The 20,363-nt window shown below is 44.0% G+C and overlaps 1 protein-coding gene across 1 annotated transcript in view; it reads left to right on the top strand.

Moving 5' to 3' along the window:
- LOC122796295 overlaps positions 1-20,363 on the top strand; it is a gene marked incomplete in the record, with an annotated part of 1,783,369 nt that overhangs the window by 1,410,260 nt on the left and 352,746 nt on the right. Inside the window, 1 exon segment of the mRNA XM_044064662.1 lies at positions 14,364-14,471. Coding sequence (XP_043920597.1) covers positions 14,364-14,471 — 108 coding nt within the window.

Here is a 20,363-nt window from a genome sequence, read left to right as displayed (position 1 = left end):
TTACAAAAGTCAAGGCTGATACCATCCCAAACAAGAACATTCTTGGGAATTGGACACAGTACAACAAATGGCATTCCTGACTACAGAAAAACAAAAGAACTTCCTCTTTACTTCTTGGCACTAACAAAACTGAACAAGTTAACAGCAAGAAAATTTCTACAGGCCTTGGGCTTCATGGCATCATGCATAATCTTGGTCCCATTTGCCAGACTACATATGAGAAACTACAGTGGTACCTAAAGAATTTATGGTCCCAACACAGACACAGTCTAGAAACAGAAATCCCACTAATTCCATGCTTAAAACAGGAGTTCCTATGGTGGGCTCAGGCATGCCAGTCAAACCCAGGCCTGCCCTTCCGCAGATGTCAACCAAGCCAGACCATCACAACAGGCGCTTCAGACCTAAGATGGGGGCCCACATGCTGGACAAATGCGTGCAAGGATTGTGGACACAGGATCAACTTCACCTGCACATCAATCTAAAAGAAATGCTGGCAGTAAAACTGGCAATCCAAAAGTTCAAACCATTCCTCAAAGAGGGCCAGTTGATGATAAGGACAGACAACACCACAGTCATGTGGTACATCAACAAACAGGGAGGCACTCATTCATACCCCTATGCAGAATGACCTTGGAGCTGTGGACCCTGGCACACAACATTCAGTTACAGGCAATATTTGTACGGGGAAAGACAATACTCTAGCAGACATACTAAGCAGAACCACCGGATGCCCACGAATGGAAGCTGCACCCGGACATCTTCAAGACCATCTCAAAGAAATGGGGAATGCCACAGATAGACCTATTCGCATCACCTCTCAATCACCAGCTCAAAAATTCTGCACAAGGACATTCCACCCACTAGCATGGAAAGTGGACTCACTCTCCTTCAACTGGAAAGGCCTAACAGCATATGCATTCCCTCCTCTTCCTTTGATACACAAGGTACTACTAAAAATCAAGGAAGAACGTCCAAGGATAATCCTGATAGCCCCAAACTGGCCAAGACAACACTGGTACCCACTACTGAAGAGCATGTCTCGAACAACATGTGGCCAATACCCTGATGCCTTTGATGTTAACTCAGAACAACTACAGCATCATACATCCAAACCTAAAACGCTGCAACTGACTGCATGGAACATCACATAGCAGCAGCTAATCCAGAACTTTCCCAAAGAGTTAAAGACATTATTCTTGAAAGACCTTCAACAAGAAAAACTATGCTGGAAAATGGAAAAGGTTTGTCATTGAAGAGGAAAAGATGTGTCAAACATAGATATGCCTAACATTCTGGAGTATCTGGCCGAACTTCTTCATTCAGGCCTGTCCTACTCCTCCATCAAGATACATGCATCAGCTATTTCAGCAGAATACAGCTTTGATCCTCCTGTTTTTTCGCACCCTTTGCTCAGGCAGTTCCTCAGAGGAATCAATGTAAAACCTCCAAGGAAACCACCATTACCAGCTTGGGACTTAAACTTTGTGCTAGAAAAGTTGACACTAGCACCCTTTGAACCAGCAGCAACAGCAGACCTACAACACCTGTCATGGAAAACTGCTTTCCTACTGGCAATTACTTCAGCAAGGAGGGTTTCAGAACTACAGGCCTTAATGGCAGTGCAACCCTTCCTAATCTTCCACCAAGATAGTGTGTCCTTGAGGACTAATCCTACATTTATGCCTAAGGTGGTATCCAGAGTATCTTTAAACCAGGCAATCCACCTACCTTCCTTCTTTCCCAACCCACAAAACAGAGGGGAAAGAATACTGCATACCTTGGATGTACATAGACAGCTACGCTACTACTTGGACAGAACAAAATAGCAGAAAGACTGACCAACTTTTTGTAGCCTATGCATCAGGAAGGGAAGGAAAAGCTATTTCCAAACAGACAATCTCCAAATGGATAGGAAATTGCATACGATACTGTTACTCCTTCCATGGAAAACCAATTCCACAGAACATAAGACCTCATTCTACAAGGGCAACAGCCACTACCACAGCCTTCTTACGAGGAGTGGCAACCAAAGACATTATTGAGGCGGCTACTTGGACCTCCGTGCATACATTTGCCAAGCATTATAATTTGCCTCTTTATTCCAGATCCCGAGCAGGGTTTGCCACTGCTGTACTGCAAGGGATCTTAAACACACCATAATCTACCTTTATCCTCCTCCCTAGTTGGCTATGGTATTCTACCCACTTGTTATGACTGCAGATGCATCCATGAAGGACATAGTACAGTTTTGTACCTACCATAAATGTAGATGTCCGAACTGGATAGCATCTGCAGTCATCCTTCCCTCTGTGGTACTCCTAGGGTGTTTACCCTCCTAATAGCTAGCTGTTGGGGAGTCTTTATGGTGTATTTGTTTGTATATATGTACTTATATGCTTATTGTTGTGTTTACCTCTATCTATTTGGAAACATTGGCATCTATCCAAATTTTACCCTGCAAGAGGGCTACTGGCATCTGGGGCAAGAAACACTGAGGAAAATGGCTGATGCTTTAAGACCAGCAGAGACTGCAGGGCTGCCTGACGACAGGACAACCCCACTTGTTATGACTGCAGATGCTATCCAGTTCGGACATCTACATTTATGGTAGGTACAAAACTGTACTTTCTCCAGTTTTCAGCAAGGCGCCTACTGAGCCCCTGATGACCACATCCACAGAACCACAGACTGCCTCAGACTCCCACGTGGAGCTGGCTGGGCCTTCGGACGCACTAGGCCTTCAGTTTACCGATCCTAAACCTACAGAGGAAACCAAAGTAGCTGAGCAATCCACAGCTACAGAGGGTGTTTTCGGACCTACCCAGTTAATTATTAAACCCTCTGTTAAGTCTAAGCCCCCCTTAAAGGCTAAGAAACGGACACAACTCTCTCCAGGACAGGCTTCCATGCCTAAGAAACAAATGCTAAAAATGGCCGAGGACCTAATCACCCTGATCAGGGTGTCCCATCCCCCTCCTGATAAAAGGCCCAGGCAGGATGCAGACTATGAATCTTCTGACCAGGTGTCCATTTCCTCTGACTCTTCCTCGGACCTAGGATATTCTTTACCCCCTTATGAAGATTCTGATGCTGAGGAATCAATTCCATCAACCTCTCCGCCTGAGGATTGCTCCTTTGGGTAGACCTTACATACCATGAGAGCATTTCCATTGGGAAGGCCAGGATTACTCAGAATCCAAGAAAAGACTCGGACTTCCTTTTATTGCCTCAACACAGACCCCTTGCTATCCCACCAGTTTTAGACATTGTGGATGATGTGTACACTGAATCCAGTTTGAACCCTGACTCCTTACTCCCAGCCCCAGTTAAACCTGATAGATATTAGAGTCCCTGACTCTCACAAATTTCTGTACAAAAGCCCTGTTGCTGACCCTGAAACTATTTCTCAGGGACCCAAAGGGATTTAAGGCCTCATCAGCAAAAAACCCAGTTCCCTCTGACAGATTCCAAAGCATTAGACAGATGGGGAAATAAGGTATATACGTCTGCCACTTAGCAATGAGAGCCTTGAATTGCCAGTTTCACATGCTAAAATATCAGCAATTGTTGATGTCTCAGTTGAAACAAAAGATACTTCCAGATTCAGGTCCTCCTAACTTGAAAGAAATGCAGGTTTTATTGCATGCAGCTGAACATGTAGGAAAACATACTTTGCAACGTGGGTTTGATTCCTTAGAGGCCTCCTGTAGAGCAGCAGTTACAGGCTCTGTCATTAGAAGGCTTGCTTGGTTAAAAGAACATATGTTACCAGATCATGTTAAGGTCAAACTATTGGATGCACCTTTGCAGCGGGATGTGCTGTTTGGAGTTAAGGCAGAGGAGGTATTAAAGAAGATGGAGGATAAGGCAAAATCTATGCAAACTGTGAAAGATTTCTTTCAGGTTCAACCTCCTCGTTTTAGCAGAAATTGGCCAACAAAGAATTGGTCCTTTCCAGTCACAGACCTCAAAGGGGCAGATACAGACGTCCAAGAGGTAGAGGTCAGATGCAACCCCTTACAGGCCTCGACAATGGGGCACACCAGGCCAAAAAGAAGGGGAAGACCGGCCTCAACCTTATAAAAAACAGCCTCAATGACTTTCCACTACAGCTGCCAAACAGCTCTCTCTTGGCAGCCCCCTTAGGAGGAAAACTGGCAGTTTTCTATCACAACTGGCATTGCATCACCAAAGACAAATGGGTTCTCAACATTGTATCCCAAGGTTACAGGTTCCATTTCCACACCTTTCCAAGGCTAAAAGGAATGCCAAATCTGCCACCAAATCAATGGGCAGAGGCTCAAAAACAAATTACAACACTCATGGACATGAGAGCTATTCAAAAGGTACCACCGCAAGAACAAGGACAAGGATTTTACTCAAGACTCTTTCTGGTTCCCAGAAAGGACAAAGCCTGGAGACCTGTTCTGGACCTTTCTTCACTAAACACTTACCTGGATGTTCCGAAATTCAAGATGTTGACACTATGGCAGCTTCTTCCCATGCTGGGTAAGAAACCTTGGCTCGTGGACCTCAGAGGCATACCTGCATGTCCCTATCGGACAAAATTGCAGAAGATACCTCAGATTTCTAGCTGGTTCAATGCACTATCAATTCTCTGCACTGCCCTTTGGCTTACCTACTGCGCCCAGGGTCTTCACAAAGTGCCTGGCACCAGTAATTGCGTTTTGCAGGCAAAAAGGAATTCAAATTTATCCATACCTGGACAACTGCCTGATTCAAGCAGAGAGCAAGGACATTCTACTAAAGCATCTGGCATACGTAAAAAAAGTTAAGTTGCCTGGGGTACACAGTAAACGAAAATAAATCAAAATTAGTGCCCTCACAACAGATAATATTCCTGGGTGCCAGCTTGAACGCAACGGCCCAGATGGCTTATCTCACGCCAGACAAGCAAGGACAAACTGACTCAATATTTTCAATTAATGGCAACAAAGACCCAAATCCCTGCAAGAAAAATTCTGCAGCTCTTGGGCTACATGGCATCTTGCATACTACTAATTCCATATGCCAGACTGCATATGAGGAAACTACAATGGTACCTAGAGTGTATGGTCTCAACACTGTCAAAGTTTGGAAACAGTTATACCACTAATTCCTTGCCTACAACAGGAGTTTCGATGGTGGGCACAAGCTTGTCACCTCAACAAGGGACAGCCTTTCACTCAACCCACAGCCAGGCAGACACTGACAACAGATGCATCGGATTACGTCTGGGGAGCACACGTGGCAGGAAAATGTATCCAGGACGAGTGGCCCACAGAGCAAAGACATCTCCACATCAGTCAAAAAGCGATACTAGCTGTACAAAATGCTATTATAGCTTTCAAGGACCTACTGCATCCAGGACAATTACTATTAAAGACAGACCACAGGACAATTACTATTAAAGACAGACCACACCACAGTTATGTGGTACATAAACAAGCAATGGGGGGCATTGCAGACAAGCCATGACCTTGTGGAACACAGCTCTAAACTACCAAGTTCATCTACAAGCACAGTTCCTGCCAGGAGAGAAAAACACACTGTCAGACGACCTAAGCAGAAACATTATGGACCCACACGAATGGGAACTCAACCCACAAATATTTAGAATGATAACACAAAAATGGTGGAGCCCGGACATAGATCTGTTTGCTACCCCAAAGAACTGCCAATTACAGAAATTCTGCACAAGGAGCTACCATCCACAAGCACGGAAAATGGATGCCCTCTCATTCAGCTGGAAAAAACTACAGGTATACGTTTTCCCTTTACCTCTCCTTCGAAAGGTACTCATAAAAGCCAGGCAGGAAGAGCCAAAAATGATATTGATTGCACCAGACTGGCCACGCCAGCACTGGTACCGAATCTTAAAGAACTTGACACAAGAACCACCCTGGATTTTACCACAAATTCCACAGGTGCTGACACAGCACAACAATCTGGTACTTCACGGCCAGCTAAAGACCTTAAATCTAGCCGCATGGAAAATTCCTTAGTCAAGCAAGCAATGCCTCTCTCCAAAGCTGTTTTGGATGTCATTCTGGAGGCCAGAAGGCCTAGCACCAGGAAAGCATACTCAGACAAATGGAAGAGATTCTGTGCCTGGAACCAAGTGCACAGCCTTGACCCTCTAGTCCCAAACATTCCTCAGTTACTGTAATGCTCAACTGAGATGCTGGACAAGGGCCTCTCTTTTTCATCCAAGATCCACGCCTCGGCTATCTCTGCTCATTACAGCACGGAGCCACCAATTTTTTCTAATCCTTTGCTCAAAAAAATACCTCAGAGGGGCTAAAAACATATGACCGCCCCGTAGAGCACCAACACCTACTTGGGACCTGAATTTTGTTTTGGAAAAATTAACTTTACCTCCTTTTGAGCCAGCTAACACAGCAGAATTAAAATACATTTCTTGGAAAACTGCACTGCTACTGGCAATAACATCAGCACAAAGTTTCAGAATTACAGGCACTAATAGCAGTGGAACCTTTCCTCATCTTCCACCAGGACAGGGTGTCTTTAAGAACCAACTCTACGTTTATGCCAAAGGTGGTATCACGTGTGGCTCTAAACCAAACTATTCACTTGCCAACTTTTTATCCAAAACCACAGAACACAGGGGAGAGACTACTACATTCTTTGGACATTCACAGACAGTTACGCTTCTACTTGGACAAAACCAAAGCTTTCAGAAAATCTGAGCAATTATTGGTAGCATACGCTGCAGGAGTACAGGGAAAAGCCATTTCAAAGCAGACTATTTCAAAATGGATAGGATACGTTTCTGCTATACCCACATGGGAAACCTGTACCTAGCAGCATTAGATCTCACTCCACCAGGGCAACAGCCACTTCAACTGCCTACCTCAGAGGAGTACCTACCAAGGATATTTTGGAAGCAGCAACATGAAGTTTTGTGCATACCTTCACCAAACATTACCATTTGCCTTTATTCTCTAAATCCAGAGCTGGCTTTGCCATTGCTGTACTGCAGGGCCTTATAGCCGCCCTTATAGCCGCCCTTAAAGCCACCCTTAATGCCTTATAGATCCAGCCTCCCTACCTCAGCTTTGGGGTTCCACCCAAGTGTAATGACTGCAGCAGTGTAACACGATGAACGTAGTACAGTTTTGTACCTACCATAAATGTAGATGTTCGAGTGTACACTGCTGCAGTCCAGGTTACCCTCCCTCCTTCCCCTCTTACTTTCTGGTATTTACCTAGGGCATATACCCTTTATTACCTATGGGGAGTATTTGCTGGTAACTACAAATGGTTGTTTGCTTTTCTTTTGTATTTTTTACTAGCAATTTGTATTGCCTACTTATTTGGGGGCACCTGACATCTGGGGCAAGAAAAACTGAAGAAAATGGCGTCTGCTGCATCTTGTATACCCCTGTCGCACTGACGTCAGGGAGGAGGCGACAGCAACCGACGCCGGATCAAGACTTTGGAACTCTGGCCGACTGCGGGGACCACCTGACGTTAGGATAACCCAAGTGTAATGACTGCAGCAGTGTTTACACTCTAACATCTACATTTATGGTAGGTACAAAACTACTTTTTATGCGTTGTCTGGTTTGTGACGGGAAGTGCAAGCTGGCTGGGTGTCTGCTTTGGAGGTCTCTGATGCTTTTGCAGGTTTTTATTTAGAGTCTCAGAGTATGATTTTGTGTATTTTTTGCCAGTGCTGTTTTAGTAGGTCTGTGTGCGGCTGGAGGTGTGGTGCAAGTGTTAACCTCCTCTTGACTGTCTATTCCAGTCTTGGGTGGAGACAGCTTAGCTTCCAGTTTGGCTGTATAATTGCATCTTGCATATGTTAGTATTTTGTGGTAGGAGGAGAGGGTTGTCTGTGTACATGAGGCAGTTGTAACATTCCCTCAGGATACCCAGATTCACCAGCTGGACTGGAGAGTGCACCTGAAGTTGCCTTTTGGGCATGCCTGAATAGTAGGGTGAGCTGCTTAGTCGCTTGGTTGGTGAGGGATGAATAAAGAGCCTTGCCTTGCTTGGGCAATCAGTGTCATGGTACATTAGTGCTTGCTATTAGGTCTTAGGAAGTGCTGGGCTGTAAGATGCTTTTTGAGTGCTTAGGTTGAGAGACTAGTTTCAAGGGAAAAACTGAAGAGGAGACTTAGTGGAGCCGGGAATAATTTAATCGAAGCTAACCAGCACTGCCCAGTGTGCAAAACCATGCAAACGTGATTTTTATAGTAGAGAAATGAAAGAGAAATTAGCCCAAAATGGCCAATAAACTACTAACTTTTGGGCTGGAACCACTCCTCCTAGGACAGATAGGGTGCTCAAAGCTCCCCTCTCTCATAGGTGAACAGAGAAACTTACTTCTATCCAAGTAAGGTATGGGCAACTCAGACTAGTATCACAACCCTGAATTCAGCACTAGCCTGAAAACTGGACTATAGCTTAGAAAGGCGGGAAACAAGGAATTTTTTTTTTTTTTTTTTGAAAGGATAATGCAAAAACAGTAAAATAAATAAAAAAATACACTTCAGCTTTAAAGGACTACAAACTATCAGAAAAGGCTGTTGCACTTTAGTGTGTAGCCTAGAACAGTTAACCAAATTATTTAAACAAAAAACTTTTTAAAAGTGCAGGCAGTCAAATAAGTACCATGTGTGAAAAAAAAAAGCTGTTAAATCACAATAAACGCTGTGGAAAACGGTTAAGTACAGCAAGAAAGTATAGAAAACTGATAATCACTCCAAAGTGTCTCTTAAGCTTGAAGACTTGTATCAGCTTTCTAGTGCTACCCAGTAGGTTATTTACAAGAAAGATGGGAAATGAGCGCAGATGTGGTCTTTTAAACCAGAAAGTTGAGAGACTGACAAACTGTCCAAATGCTCAAACTACAATTTCTGGGCCAAGAACTTCTATCGTGGTAGACAGGCTACCTAGTGCTCACCACTCCCACTGATAAACTAGAAGGCTTTTTTCCAACACAGAAAGGCTTGCTGGGCTCAGATGCTTACCAACAGTCCTAGATGCAGCAACTCTGTATCTGGACTAAGTTAGTTACAGGAAAGGTGGGAAACCAGCACAAGTGCGGCTTTTAAACGAGAATGTTGAAAGAGATGGGTAAAAAAAACTGCCCAAACGGCCAATAGCTGCAATTTCTGGGCCAGGAACCACTCCTCTTGTCATAGATAGGCTACCTAAAGCTTACCACTCCCTGATAAGCTAGAAGGCTTCCCCTCCAACAAAGAAAGGCTTGGGGAAAGGCAAACGTTAAAGCTAAATATTTGGATGCTCCCTTAAATCAGGACTGACTGGCAGCAAGGTTGAGGAAGTTCTTAAAAAGATGGAAGAGCAAGCTAAATCTATGCAAACTGTTAAAGATTTCATACAAGTTCAGCCTCCTAGATTTAGTAGGCACTTGCCCTCTAAACATTGGTCCTTTCCAGCCCCTTCCAGGTCTTCTCACGCCAAACCCAGACACAGCAAAAACACCAGTTTTCAGTCCCAAGGGAGACACAAGACTAGGTAATGGGAGGTTTCCGCACCTAAACCTGGGAGTAGTAAGACTCCCCCTATGGAAAACTGTCTCAGTGACTTGCTTTTAAAACTACCAAGCACTTCCCAACTGAAAGCTCCTTTAGGCGGAAAGATTGGTCTGCAGGCCAAAAACTAGGAACTCGTTACCCAGGACAAATGGGTTTTGAATAGTGTCCCAAGGATACAGATTTCATTTCCACACTTTACCAACACCAAACGGGTGGCCAGATCTACCCCCAAATCACTGGGCAGAGGCCCAAAATAAAGTACACACTCTCTCAAACATGGAGGCTATTCATTTTGTACCAGAAGAGGAAAAGGGACAAGGTTTCTATTCTAGACTTTTTCTGGTACCCAGAAAAGGCAATACATGGCATCCTATCCTGGACCTTTCTATTCTAAACACCTTTCTGGTGATTCCAAAATTCAAAATGCTGACTTCTGCTGCGTCCTATGCTAGGCAAGGATGCATGGTTGGCAACATTAGACTTAAAAGAAGCATACTTTGCACATCCCTATCAGGTAGTCTTGCTGAGAAGAAACCTATGCTTCAAAGCAGGCTGCATGCACTATCCGTTCTCTGCACTGCCCTTTGGCTTATCTACTGCACCCAGGGTATTCACAAAGTGCCTAGCTCCAGTCATTGCATTTTGCAGGCAAAGAAATATTCAGATATACCCATGCCTGGACGATTGTCTAATTCAGGCAGAAAGCAAGGACATTCTTTTGAATCATGTGGCCTTTGTTCAAAGGGTACTGACTTGTCTGGGGTTCGCCATAAACAAAAAGAAATCCCACCTGGTACCCTGTCAAATTATATTCCTGGGAGCAAACTTGAATACAACTTCCCAGATGGCTTTCCTCACGCCAGAGAAACAGATTCATTTGACAACTAACTTCAAACAAGTGGCCACACAAACTCAGCTATCTGCAAGGCAAATACTGCAAGCCTTGGGGTTCATGGCCTCCTGCATTCTTCTAATTCAATATGCAAGGCTGCATATGAGGAAACTACAATGGTGTCTGAAAAGCCTATCGTGCCAACATTCACAGGATCTAGAAGCAAGGACTACAATTCACATTACCCCCTGCTGCCCAAACCTTAACAGATGCATCAGGGGGGCTCACCTGTCATGGAATTGCATTCAGGGCAAATGGAACCAAAGTCAAATGCACCTGCACATAAATCAAAAGGAAATGTTAGCTGTACAGATTGCTCTGACAGCCTTCAAGGACCACATTCTTCCAGCACAACTAATGGTAAAGATGGACAACACCACTGTCATGTGGTACATAAAACAAGCAGGGGGAGGTACACATTCTTACCCCCTCTACAGACTAGCCATGGCATTGTGGAATACAGTCTTGAGCTACCAAGTGAATCTACAAGCTCAGTTCCTGCCAGGAAAACAAAACACACTGGCAGACGGACTAAGCAGAAACCTCATGGACCCCCACGAGTGGAAACTGGAACCAAGGATTTTCAACATGTTGACAAGCAAATGGGATAGCCCAGATATAGACCCGTTTGCCTCCCCAGAACCATCAACTGGACAAATTTTGCACAAGGATTTCCCACAAACTAGCTTGGAAAGTGGACGCTCTATCCTTCAGCTGGTAAAACCTATCAGTTTATCCCTTTCCTCCTCCTGCCTCTGCTCTCCAAGGTACTACTAAAGATCAAACAGGACAAGCCAAGGATGATTTTAATTGCACCAGACTGGCCTTGCCAACACTGGTACCCACTCTTGTGCAGTGTGTCACGCTTGGCTTCATGGCACCTCCTCAGACTCCTTCCCTGTTGTCTCAGCAGGAGAACCAAATTCTGCAACCTCAGCTGCAAACCCTGAACCTAGCAGTCTGGCTATTTACCTAATCTCTCCTTTACCATCCCTCAGTAAATCAGTGATGGATATCATTTTAGAGGCAAGGAGGCCTAGTAATAGAAAATCTTATGCTGCAAAATGGAAAAGATTCTGTGCCTGGAACCAATCTCAAGGAATGAATGCAGCAATGCCCATTTTACCTCAGATTCTGCAATACTTGACCGAGAAGCTTCATAAGGGCTTGTCTTTTTTCCTCCAAAATTCATGCCTCAGCCATTTCAGCTCATTATAGCACTGAGCCCTCCTCTCTTCTCTCACCTACTGCTCAAGCAGTTCCTCGGAGGGGCCAAACATTTAAGGCCACCCAGGAGACCTCCAACTCCAGCGTGGGATCTTAACTTTGTGTTGGAGAAACTCTCTTGCTTCTTTCGAGCCAGCCTCTACTGCAGATTTAATATTTCTTTCCTGGAAAACGGCTTTCTTTTAGCAATCACTTCTGCAAGAAGGGTATCTGAATTACAGGCCCTTATGGCAGTGGAACCTTTCATCATCTTTCATGCGGACAGGGTGTCCCTCAGAACCAATCCCTCCTTCATGCCCAAGGTGGTATCCAGTGTGGCTTAGTCCATTCATTTGCCTACCTTCTTTCCTAACCCATAGAACAAAGGGGAATGAATGCTACACTATTTAGATGTGCACAGACAGCTTAGATTCTACTTGGACAGGACTAAACCTCAAAGGAAATCTGAACTGCTGGTGGCATTTGCTACAGGGACAAGAGGGGAAAGCTGTTTCAAAATGGATAGGCCACTGCATTAATTTCTGCTATAAGCACCATGGAAAACCTATCCCACAGGGCTTCAGACCCCGTTCAGCCAGGGCTGCATCTACCTCTACAGCCCTTCTCGGGGGTGAACCTACTAGGGACATCCTAGAAGCTGCTACCTGGAGTTCTGTACATACTTTCACCAAGCATTCTCATTTGCCGATTTTCTCCAAATCCAGAGCTGGTTTTGCCACTGCAGTCTTGCAGGGCCTTGTAGCTGGTCCTCATTCTTTTTAAATTCCTCCTCCCAACCTTAGCTTTGGGAATCTACCCAAATGTAATGACTGCAACAGTGAAACACTAAGAACATAGTACAGTTGTGTACACTTACCATAAATGTAGATATTCGAGTGTATTCACTATTGCAGTCCTGGTTACCCTCCCTCCAGCCCCTTTTCTTCTTTTGGCTATACCTCTACTCTCACTTACTATGCTCTAAAAGCTTTTTGGTGTATTTGCTTTTTGTTGGTGGGTATATCTTTATATTTATAGATTTGATTCCTTCCCATTAAGGGGGCACCTGACATCTGGGTCAAGAAAAACTGATGTAATGGCGTCTGCTGCATGTTTTACACCCCTGACGTCGTTGAATAAGGGACAGCAACCGACGCAGGACCTCAGACTTTGTTAATCAGGCCGAGGGCTACTGCAAGCAAATAACCCAAATGTAATGACTGCAACAGTGAATACACTCTTAACATCTACATTTTATGGTAAGTGTACACAACTGTACTTTTTCCTTGGTACCAGGGTCAGTCTGTCACATGATGCAGTCTGACACTCCTGTAGTACATCAGGCTAAGCTAAAAATGGAAGCACACAGATAAGTACCCCCAGAGGATTTTATTACTCTTCTTTTAGAACATAAGCTTTTTATAATCCTTGTGACTAGGCTTGGTGATCTTACATCTGTTCGACTAGTTATTCCTAAGCAGAGGTCTGGAGATGCCAGCCAATCGGAGCATGTGCGCTTGCAAGAGAGACACAGGCAGACAAAGCAAGTGTGTACATTCCTTAAGTCTTGACCACAGTAAAGATGCTTGCAACATCTATGAGGCTTTTATACTGAAAGTCATAAAAGGTAGAAGGGAAGCCATCCTACCCCATTGTAGTAGCATCTTGATGGTGATCATCCTCACATTTTGTGCAAGTCTCATTATAGGCCTGTAGAGTGATTGGGTACTCCATGGCCTTTTTATTCCTAGGTGAATGTCGTGCTTTTATAGCCCTCAGGCCCGGCATCTAGAGTCTACTACCACTGACAATGTCCTTAATGTTGGATGACTCTCCATGTCATGTGATGTGAGGAACACATCAGCCTGGACCAAACGAAAAGTGAGTATTCTTGCTTGTTGACAGGTGCTGTGTGATCTAATGGAGAGAGTTCTTACCTCTGCTTGTGATGGACAACAATGACCCCAAAACAGAGGGGTTCATGTAGTTTGGCCAAACTACAGATTTCAGGCAGATGTCCAAGGGCAGTCTGTGAGGCCACATTGAGAACTCCCAACTCCCCAAACTAAGGACTGATTCTCACCACTGGGTCAGGGTTTCTAAATTTCCTACAATGCAGGCAGGTGGACCATCCCAGCCATTTGACGAATGTCCACATAGGTATAGCTGGACTTCCCACAGAGTATGGATAAAGATACTTGTGACCCTGACATCACCAAGAACAACTTGGATTATAGATATGCATAAGGAATTGTACTCTATGATCTTGCTATCTAAATATGTAGTCTGTCGATTGGTATATTTGCACAGCTGTTTAGCGTTGCTAGCAGGTTTGCCTTCACACTCTTAGATTGCTGCTTTTTTTACCTTTTATTCTTTCTTGGATGTCAGCCTATTACGTAGAAGAAACTGATGGGAGAACAGGCTGTTGGCCCAAATATAGCAGTTGGTGTTTGAAAACAGACCTTTGTTCTGCTGTAAGAGCTCTATATGCTGTATGGTTGCTCAGTAAAGAAAAGGATGTTTGCCAAGACTTTCTTGAAGATTTGGCATTGGTGTTGGGCTCGTTTTGTAATGATATTTATGCTTAATGTTTTCTTATCTTTAGTTTTTTCTGTAATACTGTAGTCTTCATGTAGAAGTTTTATTCGTGACTGAGGTCACTACTGCTGTGAAGGTTAACTGTAGTACATTTTGAAAATGGCATTAATTGTGTTTTTCTTCTTTACTAGGAACTTTACCAGATTAGCTCTGATGAAGAAGCAGCACTAGTACTAAGCATTACACAGAATCTCACAGAGCTGCTGAAGCGACATTGCCAGTTGACTGGAACTACACCAGTAAGTATTTAATGGGGTCAGACATTCCATAGTAAGAGTATGGTTAGTACTGCTAATGGTGGTACTTGGATTATCAATCAGCTTTTAGTTATAAAAGAGTATTTTCTGACCCCTCTGCTTTTGGCCATTAGCCAGTTTTGTAGCTAATAAGCAGACTCCCTACTGAAAGTGTGTATGTCACTTTTTTTTTGCTCTGAGTTAGTTTTTTTTTGGATCCAGACTCTTAAGAGTGTATCTTGGGAATGGAGAAAAGCAGGGAAAGAGAGCTGAAGGGTTCCCTTTGCTGTTTGTTTAAAAGATTTGAAACAACCCTCCCCCTATACATGCACACTTGGCAGCACACACCTGCAAAAAAAATTATGCGGCAAAGATGGGAGTTATCAGAGCCTCACTGCCCCCCATTTTAATAGCGTTAAACATACAAATTTATGAACTTTTTTTCTCCATAAAAGCAAGTACTGCGTAGGTTAACTTCTCCTTATCTGAGCAAGAAGCTCCGCATGAGCAAGAATTATTCAGAGTGCATGTGGCATTAGTAATGGAAGGAGTCCACTCACCTTGAAATTCCTTTATTTGACAGACCAAGATGCAATTGTGTAATTCACGGGCAAGACTGTAATGAAGTCCTTATGACGCAATAAAGTAGCTGGTTATCAGGTAATCGCCTTAACATAAGGATTTTGCAACGTAAGAAATTGGTCACCCATTATAGTCAGTGTGGAGCATGCAGTTTTAAGATATTTGGCACTTGGGAATTTGAAATGTAATCATGTGGTCTGGTGTCCTTAAATATTAGTCATACATGCAGGTAAAGCTGATCACATGCAGCTGATGTCTGCCCTCATTCTGCAGTCCTGTGATACTCTATGTATGTGGTGTTAGAAGTACTTTTGCTTATCTTCCATTTTAGAGATGGTTCACCTACAGTCACTTGGAAATGTCTTTCTAGATAGTCAAAGAAAGCAAAAAGCTGACATTTTATTCAGGAGACCATAAAAAACATCTCCCATTGTTATGGATTCATCTTTTAGTTCAAAAAGCTGTCATCTTCCCAGTGCCCTAGTATTGTTCCAAGTCTAACAGCCTTTCATGAGGTCACAGCATATGGGTGGGTGGAGCAAATTAAAAAAAAAAAAAAAAATCACAAGCTCCAGAGACTTAAAATCTGTATTCCACCAGACCAGAGAAGATACAGGAATGCATTATGTCCATCTTCTTTTGAGAATAGTCAAGTGAATCAAAGATGTGAAAAACAGAAGTATAACAACACTGCAATTCAGCAGTTGTCCATTGATGTGTTGCAGGTACCTATTTAATAGTAAACAAAGCTTTCATAATAGCTTCTTGGAATGTTGCAGATGTTCATCGTGTTACACTGCTGCAGTCATTACACTTGGGTTATCCTGCCATCAGGTGGTCCCGCAGTCGGCCAGAGTTCCAAAGTCTTGGTCCAGCGTCTGTTGCTGTCGCTTCTTCCCTGACGTCAGTGCACCAGGGGTGTACAAGATGCATCCGACGCCATTTTCTTCAGTCTTTGTTGCCGCGCGGTGACCGAAGCAAAAGCAGTTCGCAAGTGCCTGTCGGTCGACTCCTGAGATTTTCGATGTCGAATTTCAGATCCGAAGTCTTCAATAAAGGTAAGCACCCCATTAAGGAAACTTTTTTCTTGCCTCTGACCGATGTCAGAAAGTTAATTGTATTTCTTGTGGGAAGCAAATACCTCATAAGGACTTCCACTCTTAATGTATTCCATGCCTAGGCCCTGATCACAACAACACTAGTTGTCGGTTTTGTGCTAGATTTAACAAATGCACTATAAAACGATGTTTTGATTTTGCTTTGCACTACTTTGGCCGAAGGTTCAATTATACTATGCCGTTGGATCAACCGACGACCGCAATTCTGAAAAAACGCAAAGACAAGGATAAAGACAGGCATCCGAGGTCCAAAACTGACGACAAAGCCTCTTCTAGGCCAGTCCCCAGTTCTCAGTGAGGTGCTTTCACAGCCCCTGACACCCGCTACCTCAGAGCCACAGGCCGCCTCAGACTCCCACGTGGAGAAAACTAGGCCTCTGGAAACTCAAGGTATTGGGCCTATGGAAACTAATTCCTCTGGGTCCGGAGCCGCTGAGCAGGCATCTGCTTCTGAGGGTGTTTTCAGACCTTCACAACTTACCATTAAAGCAACAGCCAAGACAAAAACACCATTAAAGACAAAGAAGCAAGTACAGCATTCTCCTGGACAGTCCACCAAGCCTAAGAAACAGATGCTTAAAATGGCCGAAGACCTCATTACTCTAATCAGGGGTTCCCATCCCCCTCCTGAGGAAAGGCCTAGGCAGGATACAGACTACGATTCCTCTGATCAGGTTTCCATTTCCTCTGATTCCTCTTCAGACCAGGGATACTCTCTACCCCCCTATGAGGACTCTGATGCTGAAGAATCTGTCCCTTCAGCCTCTCCTCCTGAGGATTATTCTTTTGGGGAAACTTTACATACCATGAGGGAGCATTTCCATTGGGAAAGTCAGGATTATTCAGAATCCAAGAAAAGGCTCGGGGACTTCCTTTTATTGCCTCAGCACAGGCCCCTGGCTATTCCGCTTGTGTTAGATATTGTGGATGATGTGTTCTCTGAATCCAGCTTATCTCCTGATTCTTTGCCCCCTGCACCAGCCAAGCCAGATAGGTATTATAGAGTCCCTGACTCTCAAGTTTCTTTATAAAAACCCTTCTGCTGATCCATAAACTATTTCCCAGGGTCCCAAAGGGGTTAAGGCTTCCATTGCAAAAAATCCAGTCCCTCTGACAGAGATTCTAGAGCATTGGATAGATCAGGGAAGAAAGTTTACACTTCTGCAGCTTTAGCAGTAAGGGCTTTAAATTTCCAGTTTCACATGCTTAAGTACCAACAATATTTAATTGCTCAGTTAAAACGGAAAATGCTTGCAAGCTCAGAAGCTCCTGACTATAAGGAAATGCAGGATTTATTGCATGCAGTTGAACAGGTGGGAAATCATACTCTGCAATGTAGTTTTGATTCTTTAGAGGCCTCTTGTAGAGCCGCAGTTGCAGGTTTCTGTGATTCGAACACATGCTTGGTTAAAAGAACAGAGTTTACCTGATCATGTTAAGGCAAAATTATTGGATGCTCCTTTACAGCATGATACCTTGTTTGGTGTTGAGGCAGAAGAGGTGTTAAAGAAAATGGAGGATAAAGCTAAATCTTTGCAAACATTCAGATTTCTTACAGGTACAGCCACCTCGATTTAGCAGAAACTGGCCTACAAAGGATTGGTTCTTTCCAGTGTCAGACAGGCCACAGAGAGGCAGATACAGACGCCCAAGAGGCAGATCTCAACCCCAAGGCTCTAACAGATAACGACAGTGGAGTACCTCAGCCCCAAAAGGAGGTGAGGACAAGTCTCAACCTTACAGGAAACAGTCCCAATGACGTCCACCTTCATACGCCAAGGACTTCCCTTTTGGCAGCCCCCTTAGGGGACAAACAATCACCAAAGACAAATGGGTTCTGAATATTGTGTCTCAAGGTTACAGGTTCCACTTTCACACTTTACCAAGGCTAAAAGGAATGCCAAACCTGCCACAAAGTCAATGGGCAGAGGCACAAAAACAAATTTCAGCCCTCATGGACATGAGCTATTCAAAAGGTACCACAGCAGGGACAAGGATTTTACTCTACTCTTCCTGGTCCCCAGAAAGGACAAAGCCTGGAGACCCATACTAGACCTTTCAACTCTAAATACTTACCTGGATGTTCCGAAATTCAAAATGTTGACACTACAGCAGCTTCTTCCCATGCTGGGCAAGAAGGCTTGGTTTGTTACTCTGGACCTCAGAGGCATACCTGCATGTCCCTGTCGGACAAAATTGCAGAAGATACCTCAGATTCAAAGCTGGAACAATGCACTACCAATTCTCTGCACTGCCCTTTGGCTTATCTACTGCGCTCAGGGTCTTTACAAAGTGCCTTGCACCAGTAATTGCATTTTGCAGACAAAAAGGAATTCAAATATATCCATACCTGGACGACTGCCTCATTCAAGCAGAGACGAAGGATATTCTTCTAAAGCATCTGGCGTTTGTAAAAAGGTTAATATCTGTAGGGTACACAGTAAATGAAAAGAAGTCAAAACTAGTGCCCTCACAACAGATAATATTCCTGGGTGCCAGCTGAAATACAACAGCCCAGATGGCTTATCTCACGCCAGACAAACAAGGACAACTAACTCAATATTTTCAATTACTGGCAGAAAAGTCCCATCTCCCTGCAAGAAAAATTCTGCAGTTCCCTGGGATTCATGGCATCCTGCATACTAATTCCATATGCCAGACTGCATATGAGGAAATTACAATGATGCCTAAAAAGTATTTGGACTCAACACTCACAGTTTAGAAACAGTAATACCAATAGTTCCCTACCTACAACAGGAGTGTTGATGGTGGGCACAGGCATGTCACCTCAACAAGGGTCAGGCTTTCACTCTACCCACAGCCAGGCAGATTCTAACAGATGCTTCGGATTATGCCTGGGGAGCACACATGGCAGGAAAATGTTTTCGGGGCAAGTAGACCATAGACCAAATGCATCTTCACATCAATCAAAAAGAGATGGCTGTTCAAAATGCCCTAACAGCTTTCAAGGACCTTCTGCATCCAGGACAGTTATTATTAAAGATGGACAACACCACAGTAATGTGGTGCATAAACAAGCAAGGGGGGGCACTCATTCTTATCCCCTATGCAGGCAAGCCATGACCTTGTGGAACACCGCTCTAACGTATCAAGTTCATCTGTAAGCGCAATTCCTGCCTGGAAAGAAAAATACTCTGGCAGACTAAGCAGAAATATCATGGACCCTCATGAATGGAAATTGAATCCACAAATCTTCAGCATGGTAATCCAAAAACAGGGATGCCCAGAAATAGATCTTTTTGCCTCCCCACTGAATTGCCAACTACAAAAATTCTGCACAAGGACTTACCACACACAAGTATGGAAAGTGGATGCTCTCTAGTTCAGCTGGAAAAACCTAAAAGTTTATGCCTTCCCACCACTGCCTCTCCTTTCAAAGGTACTCATAAAAGCCAGACAAGAAAAAACACAGATGATCCTGATTGCTCCAGACTGGCCACACCAGCACTGGTACCCAATCTTAAAGAACTTAACTCCAGGCCCACATTGGATTTTGCTTCAAATTTTACACCCTCTGACTCAACAAAACAGCCAGATCCTGCACGGTCAGCTCAAACCCCTAAACCTGGCTGCACGACAGATTCATTAGTCAAACAGGCAACACCTCTATCTAAAGCTGTGGAGGCCAGGAGGCCTAGCACCAGGAAATTTTACTCAGAAAAATGGAAGAGATTCTGCACCTGGAACCAGGCTCAAAGCCCTTGACCCTCTTGTCCCAAACATTCCTCAGATTTTAATACTTAACTGAGATGCTGGACGAAGGCCTATCCTTCTCATCAATTAAGATCCACGCCTCTGCCATTTCAGCACATTACAACACAGATCCTCCTTTATTCTCTCATCCGTTGCTAAAGCAGTACCTCAGAGGGGCTAAAAACATAAGACCGCCCCGGAGAGCACCAACACCAACTTGGGACCTCAATTTTGTTTTGGAAAAACTGACCCTGCCACCTTTTGGGCCAGCCAATCTCAAATTTTTATCATGGAAAAACAGCTCTGCTCCTGGCAGTAACTTTAGCACGAAGAGTCTCAGCTACAGGCATTAATGGCAGTGGAACCTTTTATAATTTTTCATCAGGACAGGGTTTCTTTAAGAACAAAACCTACCTTTATGCCAAAGGTGGTATCTAGTGTCGCTCTTAACCAAACCATCCATTTGCCAACTTTTTATCCA

The sequence above is a fragment of the Protopterus annectens genome, chromosome 3.part0 (assembly GCF_019279795.1).
Source record: "Protopterus annectens isolate FY-2018-M chromosome 3.part0, PAN1.0, whole genome shotgun sequence".
Taxonomy (NCBI): Eukaryota; Metazoa; Chordata; order Ceratodontiformes; family Protopteridae; genus Protopterus; species Protopterus annectens.
This window is presented reverse-complemented; position numbering and strand designations above follow the sequence as displayed.